At 39.5% G+C, this 16,763-nt stretch overlaps 1 protein-coding gene across 1 annotated transcript in view; it reads left to right on the top strand.

The window, feature by feature from the left end:
• Window positions 1-16,397, top strand: part of LOC117476337 (transmembrane protein 132D-like) — a 32,486-nt gene extending 16,089 nt beyond the window's left edge. The window contains exons 4-10 of the mRNA XM_034122777.1: window positions 1,074-1,245; window positions 3,379-3,522; window positions 6,482-6,690; window positions 9,289-9,469; window positions 9,989-10,102; window positions 10,241-10,432; window positions 14,034-16,397. Of these exons, the coding sequence (XP_033978668.1) occupies window positions 1,074-1,245; window positions 3,379-3,522; window positions 6,482-6,690; window positions 9,289-9,469; window positions 9,989-10,102; window positions 10,241-10,432; window positions 14,034-15,521 (2,500 nt within the window). The 3' untranslated portion in view covers window positions 15,522-16,397. The remainder of the gene's footprint in view (window positions 1-1,073; window positions 1,246-3,378; window positions 3,523-6,481; window positions 6,691-9,288; window positions 9,470-9,988; window positions 10,103-10,240; window positions 10,433-14,033) is intronic.
• The last annotated feature ends 366 nt before the right edge of the window (window positions 16,398-16,763 follow it).

The raw sequence follows: 16,763 nt of genomic DNA, 5'->3' as shown, positions 1-16,763 counted from the left end.
GACCAGAATACTTGGCTCAAGTCTCTGCCAGCTCAGTTAATCTTCCTTCCACAGTCTCACCTTATTCTTCCTTAAGCTGATATAAATGAGTCCTCCTGTGTATTGCACTCACTTTGAGTTTAAACTCCGGAGTTTGTTTTTCAAACATTTCAAAGTAATTTCTATCTTTTTCATTTTCATTGGCAGCTTCTTTATACAGATATTTACTTTTCCTCCCTCATGGAACAAGAGAGCACACAGCTCATCTCATCTCCTTTTTGCATCGAAGCATATTTGTCTCTTGACACCAAGAAAAAAATAATATATATCCCAGCTTCCAGAGAGTGAAATTACTCCTGCTTGCTTTGGTTATTTACCTGCATCACTTCTAGTAATTTAACAGTAGACTGAACAAAATAATCCTGACACTAATTAAACTTTAGTACTTACAAACATAACGTTCCAATTGAACACCAGTGGAACTTATTTAGTTGAGATTGTGATCAAACTGGAACTATATGTGAGCACAGGCTAAGTGTTATTTCCTGTTTTTATCTCTCAATTAAACCATGTAAAAACTCTTGAAATCCAATTTAGTTACATTTGTATTATTCATCTTTATATAACACACTACGACTGAATGTATACTGTAGTACATTTAAAAGACAGTGAACAGCATGGTCTATGTTTACAATACATGCACAGAATATTAGGCTCTAGACACAACCTTTATGAGGAATACAAGGACAAGTGTTTCAGTTTTCCAACCCAAATTTATAATATCGTTTTTTTAATCAGCTAACAGGTATTGTTGTTACAGCCTTGCTTCTAGTCTGCTATGACCAGTAACTTATGGCGGTAATTGCTCATTTAAGTAAGCAAACTTTAGATTTTATGACTGACATTACTGACTAATTCCATTGACTAAATGACTTTATTCTTACTGACAGATACAGTTGCATGACGTTTTTGCATTGTCAATTTCCCATAATGAGCCACATGCAGCTGTGATGGTCGCTGTTCAGCGGAGTTTACAGAGGCTTGCGTTTACTTGTCCAACCGTTATGTGTTTTTCAAATGTTGTCTCTAAACAGGGGTCTTCTGGAAGTCTTGCAACTGGACTTTGTGCCAAAGGATGTTTCAGAGCAGGCAGAGAGTCAGACGATCTCCTGGCGTCTGGAGATGCCAGGAAACCTCAAGGATGTGGGCATAATGCGCATCTACACAACTCAGAGAGACTATGTGGGGCTGGCACCTCTGGTCATGGTGAGGACAATATCTGTATCCATTTATCTACTGTTTAAAATGTGTTTTTAGTCATGCCCCACACCTAGTTACTTGGCTTTGCCATAGGTCGAACATTACGGCAAAGCATGAGAGTGATTCCCAATACCTCACTTTTAAGGAAATTGATAATAATTGCCTTAATTAAACACAGTTTCATGCACTAAACATCCTGATGATATCATTTAATTACAAACAATATGAGTAGACTTCTCAAGGATGCTGAAATCTGGCATGGAGGTCAAGAGTTGGGTTGTCTGTGTGTGTGAATGCATGATCACATGGTTGCATGCAAATACTTCATCGCAGTTATTGCAAATATCCTCCATGTCAAATTATTATAGGTCTGGACTGCAGATTTTGATATGCTTCGGATCACCTGTATGGAAAGGGACATTTTATTTTCTGAACCAGCAGTTTCTTGCAATGCATTAATATTATTTGTGATGCCTAGACTGATTTCATGCTGCTATGCGACGTTTACCTTTTTAAAACAAACTGTAAGAAATGACAATGTATAATAGGTTCATTACTGTCTTCGAAAAGGAGACTCGGAAAGCTATTTCATGCTGCAATAGCATGAATAAGACATCAACTATATTGAATTATTATTGAATTAATTATTTTGTTAATAGCCAAACATACTGTTATATAACCACCATGAGTAATTGAAGTGTGGTTATTAAAATAAAAACTGCACTACACAAGAAAATGCACATTTAATACAAAACTGTTTAATAGTGAAGGAAAGGCATGGGGGATGTTGCGTCACAGCAAAGAAGGTTGGGTGTTAGATTTTCTTTCTGCATGTTCTTCTCATGTCCATCTCATTGACATGTAGCCCTCTAAAGGATTTAGCACTTACACTGACTGAATGAACATGTAAATGAAGGAAGTGTAAATATAAGACTGTATTCCCAGAAGAGGCCGATTTAAAACAGAGCTGAACCACTTGAACTGAACCTGATCACTGCCAGACAGATTACTGCGGAAACATCGGAAATGGAGCTCTCTCGGTGTGGCGCTGCCAGAACCACAGAGCGATGATATTGCTTTCCGGGTTTGCGCTAACCTTGATCCAGTGGCTTTATGTATGGGTCAGTGTTTCGGTCTGAACTGGAGCATGTCCCTTTTGAATTGCGGTCAGCAGCTGTCAGGCCGACAGAGTTCAGAATGTGAAGCTGCCGGGGAACATCTGCCGAGCGATTTCTGATCCACAAGCATCAGGAGGGGGAAAAAAACCCTGCTGATCACCCAGAGCTCCTTACACACACACACTGCCATCACCTATAATAGATTAAAAAGACCTTATCAGAGATCTTGTAAACTGTAAAGTACCAGTCTTGATGTATGAAAAGCTAAGCAGTTGCTAAGCATTGACACAGATGTGCACAACAGGGTGGGGAAATCGACGTTTAATAGGTGATTTGTTTTAATCCAGGTGTGTGAGTTTGAGAGAGACAGAACGACATGTATTCTGTTATATAATATCATCACAGAGAGATTTCTTTTTAGCACATCTGTCTAGTTTGTGTGTACGGGTTGCATCATTGTGATTTAAATGAATCGAGTTTGTGAGCCTGCAAGTGTTTTAATCTCTGTTAGTCTTGCTAACACCCTCTGCCTATTATCCCTGCCCCAATACAAATAGTGATGATCGTCAGTGAAAAAGTATTTAGATCAATATTCTTCAGCTTTAAAGGGAGCTAGCATTACAATTAAGATCCAAGCTGCTGTGGTGTGAAGAAGACAAAGAGGAAGAATTTGTTTATTTGTTTTTGTATTTATTTATTTATAGAAGGACCATGCATACAACAACATTAATCTCAGCAAAGAGAAGAGATGCAATATGCCAGATTATAGCTAATAGCTCATTTCCATCTGTGGTCTTCAGGCAGGTTCATAACAATCAATAAACAAATAATAACATTGCATGATCTCTATCAGTCAAACAATTTTAAAACCTGATGTAAGTACAGCTCAATAAATGAATACATAGTACACTTGAAATACACTTACATGATCTTGGTGTGTAACTATTTGACCTTTGCAATTGCCATAAAAAAAAAAGAATACATTTTTCTTTACTCTATTAATGTCCTCCTTTCTACACAGAAAACTGATATCTTGAATACTGCTAAGCTGACGGGTGTAACGGTGTCTGTACCTGTGAAAACTCTGGCAGTTGAGGCTGATGGCTCCGTCACTGATGTGACAAACTACACCAGATGTAGGTCTACAGAGGAGGATGTACTCAAGGTAAGTCATTACAACAACAAGTTTATTTGACTTGGATTAGACATTTACAAGCAAGAATCCGTTGGTTGTAAATGTCTTCCTTTTTTGCCTGCACTATATGTAATAATTCATTTTCCTGTATGCTAACACCACTGGCTGCAAATTCGCAAACTGTCAGTGTTAACAAAAATGAAACTTTGTTAATTTATCAGCCCTGTGATGTGAGTCCACTCCAAAATATATTGGGTTTTTCCCATTAGAAAACCTTTCACCAAGTTTCATGAAAATCTAGGATGTAGTTATTCCGTTATAATGCTGACTTGTGTGTAAGCACACTCAACAGTGTGCATTAATGACTCTAACAAACCTAAAATCACCTATTTCAAGATGCAAAAAGGTTTGCAGCCTTCTTTACCCTCATATTAAATTCCAGTGTAATATATAATCCAGGCCCTAATGCACATACAAAACATTATTTATACAGGTCTCTAACTCCAAAACATCCCCTGTCACTTTGCCATCATACTCAACTTGCCAGCTCCAGCCTGTGTGTGTGTGAGTGTGTGTCAAAACATGGTGGATAAAAGCAGTTCTTCCATATGGCATTACAGACTGAGCTGCATAATCCCAGCACTCAGTCCATAAGCACAGTGGTTTGACCTTTGTGTAATGGATCCATGTTACTGGAACAGTAGGAGCAGAAAGAGAGAATGGGAGAGAGAAGCAGAACAGAATACCAGAAAAGAAGAAAAAAGGAGTTGTGCTATTTTTCATTAGCCGACACGGAAGCCACTGGCTTTGTAAGTTTGAGTCGATGTGCTTACAGTAAGTGTGTAAGCTTAGGAGAGTGGGAAAGAGCCAAAAAGAGGGAGCCTGTGTTTGTAATGATTTTCTGTATCAGTAGAGGAACTTAATCCAGTTATTATTGTGTCTCTGAATGGTCTCTTTTGCTTCCTGCTCTCTCTGACCCCTTTTTAAAGTACTGCCAGGTGAAGGGAAAGCTTGAAAACAAAAACCTTATCATCTATATAACTTCCACAAGGGTGACTGTATTCACACACAGCACACAAACTGTTTGATTTAGCCAACATAAGATTGGTCGTCTTTCTGTGCCATGAACAAGTTTGTGAAATGTTTTGTGGTTTCCAGTTTGATAATTCTTGGCCTTTGATGACAGTTGAACTTTTAACAGGTAGCCATCTGTTGAAACTGCAAACAGGCAACTCTTGTTATAATACGTTCAAAATCCACCCTACTTTTAGCTCTGATTTGGTCTCCACCATCTCCGAATCTGTGTCTTTAGAAGCTAAATGCTTCACCATGTCCATAGGCTAGCTAGTAATGATGTGAGTTAGCTACTTTATTAGTTTTCTTCCTGGAAACACCTGCCAAAACAAATCAAATCAAAGTTGATAAAGGGATGGCAGAGTTGGGTCTCTTACTTGAACTATACTCATTGTCAATTGACCCATATTTGATTAATAAATGGTTCACCTTTAACTGCAAATGATCAATATTTAAAAATATATTGACTTTGAACCTATTATACTTGGGCTCTACTCGTAATAGATTCACTTGTTTAGTGTTTTTACAATATGTATGTATGTTTGTGAGAATGTCTATGTTTTGTCCGTGCTTATATAATGCCTTGAGCATAGGTCTTGCTTCAAAAAGATATATTGATCTCTATGAGATTACTTCTTCAAATAAAATAAAAGATAGATGCATTGTCATGGAAATTATAAATGCATATTGATTTGAAAGTCTTCACTGTGCTTCTGCTCTCATATATATATTTTTTAACTTTGACAAAAAGGGACACCGACGTGATGTTTACTATAATGGGTGCATGATTAAAGTTTCATAAGTCTGCTCATGGATTTCTATAATGAAGAGAAAACTATAGCTTGGAAAGTAAAACATTCTGAAATGTTGAAACTGGGCAGGATGATTTGCAAAATGTGTAAGTTCTGGTATTTTAAGATGCATTCTTTTTTAGGCCTACAACAGATCATGTGGAAAGGAGTGATTATTTGAAAATAAGAATTCAAATTTCAAGTTATAGAATCGCCTTTAAAGTTTTTGATTGTGTTGATGTGTATCAACATGCGTCATTATTTAGCTAAAATCCAACAAACACATGATGTAGGTGCTTATATCATTTATTTGTTGTCCATTAACCCATCTACAGTACATGTAGTTGCATTGTAGAGCTCTAACACACATCAGAGAGTTTGTTTTGGACCTGTGGCATGATGGGAACATTTCTTCACAGGCTGGTCCCCCTCAATATTTCCCCTGGAGTTCAAGTTGACTTACCTTGGACGTCATTCCTCCCTCCGCTTTTTCCTCACTTTTTACGCCTCCCCCTTTATATCACCCCCTCTCCAGTGCTATGCTCTACTCTCCAGTCTATTGCCCTCCAATTACCGCTGTGGAGCCACTGGTTTGCTAAGATAAGTGAGTCTGCAGTGGAGATAGGCCTCCAATCTTAAATAAAACACACCAACTGCTGTGTTTCACCTCATTGCCCTCACTGGTGGGGAAATGCAACGCTCCCTCCTACCGTACAGCACTACAGGAACAGTCGTAAGGTTGACTTAATTTATATTCCGTAAAGGTTTCATGGAGACCAAGGTTGTGAGTTTACATGACATAAACAGAAACATTGTGTGGTTCCCCGGCCAGACTTTGGAAGTCGTTCGAAATTGATAAAATGTTTGTGGTTGTGTGGTTTCAGCTTATTTGTATTGGTGCCTCTCCTCTCTGTCAGTTGTTAAAACTTTCTTATTTATTTTCCATGGGGCCATACATAGAAAAAACCTTGCTGGTGCTGTCAAGAAAAGTTGAATCCAAATCACAGCACAGTCCTACCTCTAGTCCAGCGATTCTAAAGTAATTCTGAACTTTTTAAATGTTCCGGCCAGATACAGCCGAGCCATATATTCACCTTTTTTCTTTTCTTCTCTCCATTTTCCAGGTGTCAGAGCGATGTGATTACGTTTATGTAAATGGGAATGAAACACGAGGGAAGAGCAGGGTAGTGCTGGACTTCACCTACGGTTTCCTGAGTGCTCAGCTGGAGCTGAGTGTATGGATTCCCCGCCTGCCTTTGCTAATCGATGTGGCCGACCCCGAGCTCAGCCAGATCAAAGGCTGGAGAGTCCCTGTTACTTCTGGCAACAGGAGGTAAGGCCCATCACTTGCATTGCTATACACATGTGGTTGCTATCAGTGGCGGTTCTCGACCAATTTTACTGGGGGGGGCCAGGCTGGAGCCAGTTATTTCATGAGAGGGGCACAATAAAAGCGGGTTACAAAGACAGTATAAAGTAATTGTGTAAAATAAACATAAAATACAGTAACTGGTATTTGTTTTTGTAAAGGTATTTGTTTCAGTACATTTAAGTTACAGTCCTTTGTTTCAGTAGTTTTTTTCATTTAGAGTATTTGTTTTAGTAACTTTACTGTAAGTGACAATTTAATAACAAAACATAAACAGTATTTACTTTTATAAGGTAATGAACAGTTAGATCTCCACTGTACATCCGGGTCTCTGATTTAATTTAGTTCCAATAAATTGTAAAATTGTAACCTTTTTTTTGGAGGGGGGCCACAGGGGGGTCCCTGGTCAGTGTTACGGGGGCACTGGCCCCTGTTGGCCCCCCCTAGAACCGCCCCTGGTTGCTATAGTCCCTTTATCTTGATTCTGAGTGGGCCAGTGCAGAGATGCAGTCATTTGGGTAAAAGTGCTAAATGTAAGAATTTTCAGAAATAAATAATAGGATAAACCTTTTTGTGTATTGTTTTACTGTAGCAAGAAACCCTATTGTGATTCTGTGAAGTTGATTATAATCAGTTTTGTTGACTTGAGAATTCAGCTGTATTGTCATTTTTGAGTCTGCCGTTAGTGGGGATATTAAAATGGATTATAGCATACTGAGAGGTGTGTTTCTATCGGCCTGCCTACTGCAAATACAGGCCATCAGAAAAGCATAACATTTGTGTTAGGCACATTAGTGGGTAGGACACAGTTGCCCTAGAGACAAAGGTTAGTTGATTTTTCACTCGATACTTACAGTAAAGTCATTACTCTTCACTCAATACTAATGATGATGGCTGGCTGATGGGCTGTTAATTCTCTTCAGGGTAAAAACTCTTTGAGGCTTTCATTTCCCAAAACATTCAATACCCACAAATGGATAGTAGGTCATAAATGGGAAACTCCTATGGTGATTGTAATGACGAGTCTCAGCTCATGTTAGGGATGAATTTTATATGCCATGCATGTCTATGGAATAAAAGCTGTCCAATTGTAGCATCAGAACTGACTGGTAATAAACTTTGGGCTTCATAAACAAAACAGTAATACTGTTAACTTACTGTTAACGTACTGTGGATTCATGAAAGATTCTCACCCCTGCTTTGTTTTGTCATTCTTTTTCTTCAGATTGTGATTATGATTTGCACTAAAACCCTATTGATTTAAAATAGAATATGAAATAAACACAAAATCAGTTAACACTCCATCTTTAAATAATACTGATATTAATGTTGTATTTGTTGGCGTTGATTAGCTACCTGGCAAGCCAATAGAAGGCATAATGAGTAAAGGTTAATCAAAGAACAAATAGAAAAGTTGAATTACTATGCCAAAGAAACTAAACTTTGGGAAATCAGTTAGTCAGTAAGTACAAAAATGCAATTAAACAAATTAATGATACTATGAATGCTGATATTTAAAAAAATAAAAAAATACAGATTAAACTTTAAATAAGTGCCGTTCATTCTCTGCAGGCGGAAGCCTAGAAGCATTTCTAACCGCTATGAGTTTAGACTCAATCATTTAGGGGAGATTACATTTGCCGTGTGGTGTTGAGTCACACTTATTTAATTCAAGCAGCATCTCCATCACATGTTAAGTTCTGACCTAAGGCTATATAATAATGATGTTTATTTGGACTGTAGCTCTGGACACTAGCGCTGTGCCTGCAGTGTAAAAGCATAGCCACCAGCCCCGCAGCACACCTGTGGTGCGGTGCATGGCGCACCAGCTGTGCTTACGATAATTATACAGAATGATCATTGCTGAGGGGGTTGAGGATAGTTCACAGCTTAACCTCTATTGCGCACAAACAAACTAGCCAGCCGTGGGATCCTGGTTAATTTAACTTAAATTCATTTAGAAGGAAAGGTCAGTCCGCAAATGTGTTGTCCCTTTTATGGCATCAACAAACACTGCTGGTCTCCAGTATTTTGTTTATGAGCCTGTGGTCTCTCTGCTGGCTAGAAAACACCATTTAAGAGTTCACATCACATATTCACTGCAACTTATTGAATGTCATGTTTGTTACTTAGAATAAATGAACACATTTTTGTGAAATATCGGAATAACTTAAATTTAAATATGAAAATACAGTCGGCCGGCGATTAGCTTAGCTTAGCATAAAGACAGAGGAGATAGCCATTCTGAAAAATCCCTTTAGAACCACATCTTGTTGTTTTTACCTTTCTGTTGTTGTTTTATTTGAAACGGATATATAACATTTACATTTGTGAGCTTTAGAGGTTCTGACTGTAATAACCTGTTATCATGTCGCCCACTTCTTGCAGTCTTTATGCTAAGCTAAGATAACTGCTCTTGATGCCTTCATATTTACAACACAGGTCTGAACATAATTCAGATCTTATCCTCTAACTTTTGGAAACAGAACTAAAGTTTTCTTAACAAATATTTTAGAAATAAAGTCGGCGACTAATTGTGTCTGATTCCCCTTTGTGTGTCAGGTCGACATGGGACATCGAGGAAGAGGAGGACGTGAGGAAGGGCAGGGGTTGCATGCTGCAGTACCAGCACTCTAGGCTCACGGTGCTAACACCATTTATAGCCCAGGCTGACGCTGAGGCGCCGTCTGACCCACTAACGGGGGCGGAGTCCGTGGAGTACTTCATGGGTCCTGACTGGCAGGTAAAAAAGTATATACATTCATATTTGTATATCAAGTACTAGGAGTATAAGTATTAACATTAGGTTATACTTAAAGTATCACAACTCAATGTAGTAATTATACAGAATATCTTGTTTTATTGAATTTTGATTATTGATGCACTAATGTTTGCATTGCATCAATATGATCTATTGTGGGTATCTTGTCCATTAAATATCTTGTGAATCAATAAAGTCTTCTTAATGTACAGTAAAATATCACAATATTTAAAATGATCATTAATCTGAGTCTGGTAAAGAACTTACGTTTTCATAAAAATGTGATGGAGTAAAAAGTAAAACCTCTGAGATGTTGTGGAGTTTAAGAATAGAGTAATGGAAATACTCTTTTGAAGTATTTTAAAACTCAACTTAAGTTCAGTTCTTGAGTACATTTATAGATAGATTACATTTTTCCAAAAGTTGAAACAATAGTAATCATCACATTATTGCAGTAGCTTTATAAGGATTTAATACAATCAACATTTTCTCTGTTTTTAGGTGGATGTGACCAATATTGTGCGCTCATTTCTAAAAGTGTCAGATCCTGAAATAGCCAGTGTGCACGATGGGGTGGTCCTCCAGGGACGGGCTGTGGGCACTACTACTGTTCAGGTAAGCCATTGCGTGTGTGTTTGTGTGTTTGTGTGTTTGTGTGTTTGTGTATGTGTGTATGTCAGACGGGTTTTAGCAGGTGCTGGGCATGCTGTTGTGCTTCCATCTGAAAGTTGCATGAGGTTTTCCTCGTTGCAGGTGCTGTCCCCTCTGACCTGGTCGGTGCTGGCTGAGAGGAGCATCAGTGTGGTGGACGATAAAGTGAGTGTGACGGAGTTGGGGGTGCAGTTGGTTTCTGGACTCTCGCTGTCCCTGCAGCTCAGCCCAGGGAGCAATGGGGCCATCGTCGCCACGGCAACCACACGGGAGATGATCACGCAGCTCGAACAGGTAAGAAACTGGAAAATTGTAATGCTGAAAGCATAGAAAGGGTTTGGATTCGCTTAGCTTCTCTCGATTCTGCTTCTCTCTTTTTATTGCTATTAGTTTTACAGATTCTCGTTTTAGAACTTGAGTGTGAAAATCTAAAAGAGCAGAAATAAACGAAAAGAGGGAATCCTGTCCAATAAGAGATACAAACATGTACTGTGAGAGAATAAAAGAGAGTTTTCTTTATAATTATGAGTCAACCATTTATTTTCTCTTTTATTCAGATTATAAAACAGAAAACAATTGATTTATAGATTTCCATGTGACACAGAACAATACTTTTTCTTTTACAAAATGATTAAAAAAATAAGGATGGTAAATGTATTTAAAAATATATGAGACCTCATTTGTCTCGAATGGAAAGTACACTGAACGATGTCCATGTTCTTTTAATCACTCACTCTCCTTTGTAACTCACATCTTTTGAAACTGTCAGTGTCTCCCCCGTAGACAAGGTTTCATCAGAGGGCTTACATAAGAGCAGAAACACAAATGCAGAATTCAGATTGCTGTAGGCTGCGATTGAATATCAAAGGTGAGAGCCCGCAATGTGTTTTTGTCTGCATTTACTCTCAACATGTAATTATTTATTGGCTTTGCAACAAGTAAGCTATTTCCCTCAGTGAGCTGCTAAAATTGCAGCTCTGCATTTGCCGGTGTGCAAAGTCTTAAAACATCCCTTTTTTCTTGTTCTTTTAAAGTGTGGGCATTTAACGAGCAAGGCCCCTGGCATTCATTCCAATGACAATTTTCTCCTTTTATTACCAGCGTAGAATCACTCACAGATGCATGTGCAATAAAGGAACAGCATGAATCCTCACAGACTTGCGTTTAAAGACTAACATGTCCTTGCACTGTGAACAGATTGGGAATCTTTTGTTTGTTTTGATGCTCTATGATATCGCATGTAAATCAAACCTTGTTCACAAGACTTGGGTATTGATCCTAGTGCTTGGATTCAGGAATCAACATTTCATAATAGTTTGGCTTATGGTAAGGAAATCACCAACATTGCAGGTGTAGTTAACTGTGATTAACTGATTAATTGATACATTGATTTAATTAGATTTGACCACACATCTACTTGGTTGTATGCCTGTTCAGAATGTATAGCAGTAGGGAGACAACTTGCTTGCATCACACTTTATTTAGGCTGCAGTAATTGAACTACAACTACATCAAGTGATTAGCAAGACATATGTGGGGACAGAGCTGTTGAGTGCAACATTTAATTTGATACATCAGGATAAAGTGTTTACTAGAAGGTGATCGTGTCATGGGAGGAATCAAAAGTTCTGAATAGAAACGTAAAGGAGAGAAGATGCATTATGACTTTTACAGGTACATTTTGTTATCTCATATCGGCAATTGAAGTAGTACCGATATCTGTTGAAGTAATAGATTATTTAAAAGACACTTATCCTTGTAGGGTCCACAGAGGAGTCCTGACTTGAAACTTTACATGAAACGAGGGTGATGATCATTTTCATCCTCTAACACAGGGGTGCCCAATACCTCGATCGCAAAGGTAGTGTGGGTAGATCACATGGCATTGAAAAAAAAAGGAAACAAAAGTTAGCCTATCATCCATCCTTACTATGGCATTTGCCACTTGATTGACCTACAGGTACGCTAGTCTGAGATCTCATCTTTTCTAACACGCAGTTCACCACGCATGTGCGGTCAACCGCGCCAGCTGCAAATCACCGGCGAGCTGATTACCTTAGCCTTCCAATTTATACAATTCTACTAAAGAAAGGGTATAAAATGGACGTAATGACCAACAATGTACTGAGTTGTATTGTGCCATACAGGTTCATGCAGTTATGCAAGGTACACCAACATAAGGTATACTCAGTATATTTATAAATAAATATATGTTTAGCATTTTTAATCTAGGTAGATCATTTTGACTTGGTCATTTTAAAAGTAGCTCCCAAGCTGAAAAAGTGTGGGCACCCCTGCTCTAACAGTTAGTGCTATTTATCAAAGAGGAACTGCAACAGTGGAAAACAAACGGTGTGGGAGAGAAACCCAAGCTTTTACATGCAGAAAAAAAACATATAACACACTATAGGAAAGGGAACTCACAAAAAGCATAATAAGGCCCCTTTAAAACATTGTTGGCGCATTGAGCCCCACGTTCCCATTGTGTCTACTGGCATTGATTTAGAAATTATATTCAAGAGAAAGCGGTCATCTCTAAGGCTGATAACTCCGACAATGGGAAACATGCACAAAAACAAATCAAGCTTGATAAATAGCACAACAGGTAAGAAATAAAAATGTCTGAGATTTTGATCTGAACAGATAGTGTTATTCAATTTGGTACCCCCTAAACATTGGAAAATCGAACAATCTGTAGGTGAGATGTGGCACTTATCAGCATTGTTAGATATATTGTGTCATTTAATTGTGAAAGCACTGCAGGATCAGAAAATGTTTTTCAAATGCTTTAAACCCACATTTGAAGGACCACAATCTTATAAAAAAAAAGTCCTATTTTCAGTGGAAACCACACTATTTCACATTTATTTAAGTTTTCTCCAGTGAGGATATTGCTGCAGACCAAAAACAATACAGTATCATTCAAAACAACTGCATTCTAAACCCTGTCAGGGGCGGCTTAAAATCACACTTTCTATGGTAAATAGTGTGGTATTAACGTATCCTAAATATATATTTTCCCCCAAAGACATAATGGGCTCCAACAGATAAGATTTGAATTATATAAATTGCCACGGCAGAACAGATTTGCGCAAAAACAATCACCTTAAGGGTGTAATAACATTTGTGTTTTCTCTCTGCCTCTCAGAATGTGAACTCATTGAGACCACCATCTGCAGTAACCATGCTGTGTGAGAGAGCGGAAGAGGCAGACAGGGTGCACAGATGATCATTTAAAAAGCTCACTCGCACATTTAGCCTTGGCATCCTGCCCACATCAAACCAGCCTCCCGACACAGGCACGGGGCAGCAATTAGCGGTTCCATATCTGTTGTAGCGACAGCTCAATTTACCTACAGCGCACTGTTGCTGTGGCTGGTCGGCCCCTGTCAATAACAAAACTGTTGGAACCATGCCAGTACAGATGACCAACCAATTGTGTCTGTGGTGGCAAGCTGTTAATGCTCTGCTCAGGGTGATTCATTATGTACTCAAACCCCAAATATAGGTTAGGTCTGTGGTACCTCAGTGTTTCACATCAGCCACAGGAAATAGGTCATTGTGTATTCATGCGATTGGATTGGCTCTTAACACGACCCCTTGTCGCTGTACTTTTTGTTCTTGTTAAAATTGCTTTCATTACACTCTTTTTATCCACTTTGGTTAATTGTATGCCATACTCTGACTTCATTAGACTATAATCTATGGAACAATAGCACCCTACTGAGTGTAATCATAAAGAGATTAGCATAAGCAATTTAGTGCTATTAACAATCATGTGAATATAGCACTCACGGAAAGCAGAGAGGAGAATATTGATTTGTTGACCTGCTTTTGTACATATGAACTGTATTGCTCAGTTATCACAATCGTTCTTTCTTTTTTTCTTTCTCAGGAAGCAGTGGTTAGCTGTTGGGTTCAGTTCAGCGATGGCGCAGTGACACCACTGGAGCTTTTTGACCGCAGTATCTACTCTCTGACTGTCTCTACCCCAGATGAGAAGGTTGCCACGGTGCGCCGAACCCAGCAGTCCACATTCATAGTAACGCAAGGTGAAGGTAAAAGCCAGGGGGCGCTAGTGAGAGTGGAGCTGAGGATCTGCGAGGAATGCCAGAAGTCCAAAAGGAAGGGCAAGTTGGCGGTGGGCACCGGTCTACTCAGGATCAACCTCCAGAGTAGCAGCAGAGTGTCAGGAGGAGAAGGTGGTGGTGGTGGTGGTGGCAATGACAGATTGACAGATCTTGATGGCGGTGCATTAGAATTGGTAGGTGATCCCAAAACAACCAAGCGTGTGGTTGCCGACGTGGATAACTGGTTATACAGAAGCACACCCCCTGCCCAGAAAGAGACCACCACAGCAGAACCCACCACCTCAACCACAGTTTCAACAAGAGCTATGGTGCGGCCTGTCTTTAGAGTTAGAACCACAACCAGAGCTACAAGAGGTACCACAACCACTGCTATTCCCACAACAACGGCGACTACAACTACCAGCGCAATGAGTTTCAATACACTGCTGAGCACTGCCATACCCCTATATACAACAGTGGGGTTAGTAAGTAAAGGTGAAGAGCAGAAAAGAAGCTTTGGAAACATGATTGACAACCCCAATTCAACCCCTAACAAAGACATCCCTAAAGCAGAAGTGACGCCAAAGAAGCAAACTCCGAAGGTTATTGAGAGTGACCTCATTAGGACATTCGGAGCCTTGTCGCAGATTGAAATCGGCATGTATGCCTTGGTGGGTCTGGCCTGTGTAGCTATTTTGGCCTTTTTGGTCAACTGTCTTTCGTATAACCTTTGTTTCCGGAATAAAAAGACCGCAATGAAGGCAGCCCCGGCACCCATAGGAGACCCAAATGATCACAAGCACGACTGGGTGTGGCTGGGCAACGATGGCCACCCCGCTCCAGGTATCCCGGCTCAAGTGTCCACGCTAAAACGCGAGGCTCACCGCTCTCTGGAGTCTCGTCACTCCGTAGACTCCATCGGCCCCCACGGCCTCGAGGTCGCCCTGCCCACAGTGAGCGGCCCCCCTGTCCCCGAAAGAACTGCCACTCTGGGCCGCAGCAGGAACACCTCCCAGCAGCAGCATTTTCAGGGAATTGCAATTGACCCCATGGCGAACCGTTCAGCCACCTTGCTGGCCAGGCCACACCGAAGCGAGCCACTTCATTCCCCCACCAGTAAGAGGAACCAGGTCCAGTTCACCACCTTCACAACGCTGGACGTCAAGCACTTGGCTGCACTGAAGAAGAATGGGGTGGACTTGAACTGGGCTAACCAGCAGGCCCTGCAGCTACAGCAGGTCCACGCTGAGCCACAGTCACCTCTACCTGACATGCCGTGGCCTGTGGTCAAACCTATAGGAGAGCCCAAGTGAGTTTATTGGGGTATTGTTATGCGAGTGAAAAACAAGAAGAAAAGAATAGTATTCATACACAGCAAGTCCTGTTGTAGAATGTCTAAAAAATAAGAAGCTGGCTCTTGTTTTGATAAAAGATAAGTCCCTTTATAGGATGTATTTATTGAGATTAGATAAAGGACTTTCTATATGAAACTACATGCTGATGGAAAGCCTCTTAATACATTGTGCATTGGTGACCCCATGAAGAAATTGCAATATTCTTGTATTTGAAAAGGATGCACTCAGCACATCTGATGTTGTAAATATAAATATATCTATACTATTTCTTATTTTTACTTTTGTAACTCATAACAAATGCATTTTCACCTCCTACTACTTTTGTACAATTATGTTGCCGCTATAGAAACAGCTCCAGATATTGCAACTTGTTCGGGTGAATGCAGTACGGGAGGGATTATTTCTTGCAATTCTATTATTTTCCAGCCTTTGTAATCTTTTTTTTAGATTCCTCAGGGGAATACCTGAAGAGTTTGTGCAATTTGTCAGAGAATGCAACGTTTGTCAAGTTATTTTGAGAAATATGCACGGGAGTCTTCACTGGATATTTATTTAAATCCAATGCAACCTATGCAAATACAGTCTGTGCAGAGTTTAAAGTGGACATTGTTTCTGAATTTGTTTAACAAACTTACCTTTTGTTTTAAGTTTCTCCTGGGGGCTGCTTCTACAATTTGTAAAAATGTCTAATCTTTGTCTCTCGACACAGAGCAATACATATGCAACTGTAAGATTTTTCATGTGTAAATGCAAATGACGATGCCTTTTTCCAAATGTAACATCCTCTTATTTTTAAACCAAAATGTGATGTGTATTTCCTATGAGACTCTATCAATAAAGAACAAACGGTTATAGTTGAAATTAAATGACCTACGATTGTTGTTTATAAAGCTTTAAACATAGTAAAGTATCATTCATGGAAAAGCACAGTGAATGGTTTGGATTATAGGCTAAAGCTCTGCTATGAATAAGTGGGATTTGATTATTTTTAATCACCATTGAATGTGACTTATGTCTGATGTCATTCAGGGAATTTGATGTATTTGATGTGCCTGCCAATATTGGGATTCTTTGCTGTAAAACAAAATAACAGTTACACAGAGAGCAAACGATGGGAAAGAGAAAAATGACTCTTGTTGTGTGTATTGTGACAGTGTCCCCAAAGATTTACAGGTATTTTATCAATGGTGGAGGCTTCAC

The sequence above is a fragment of the Trematomus bernacchii genome, unplaced genomic scaffold (genome assembly GCF_902827165.1).
Source record: "Trematomus bernacchii unplaced genomic scaffold, fTreBer1.1, whole genome shotgun sequence".
Taxonomy (NCBI): Eukaryota; Metazoa; Chordata; class Actinopteri; order Perciformes; family Nototheniidae; genus Trematomus; species Trematomus bernacchii.
The sequence above is the reverse complement of the archived record's forward strand: the minus strand, read 5'-3'. Positions and strand labels throughout refer to the sequence as shown.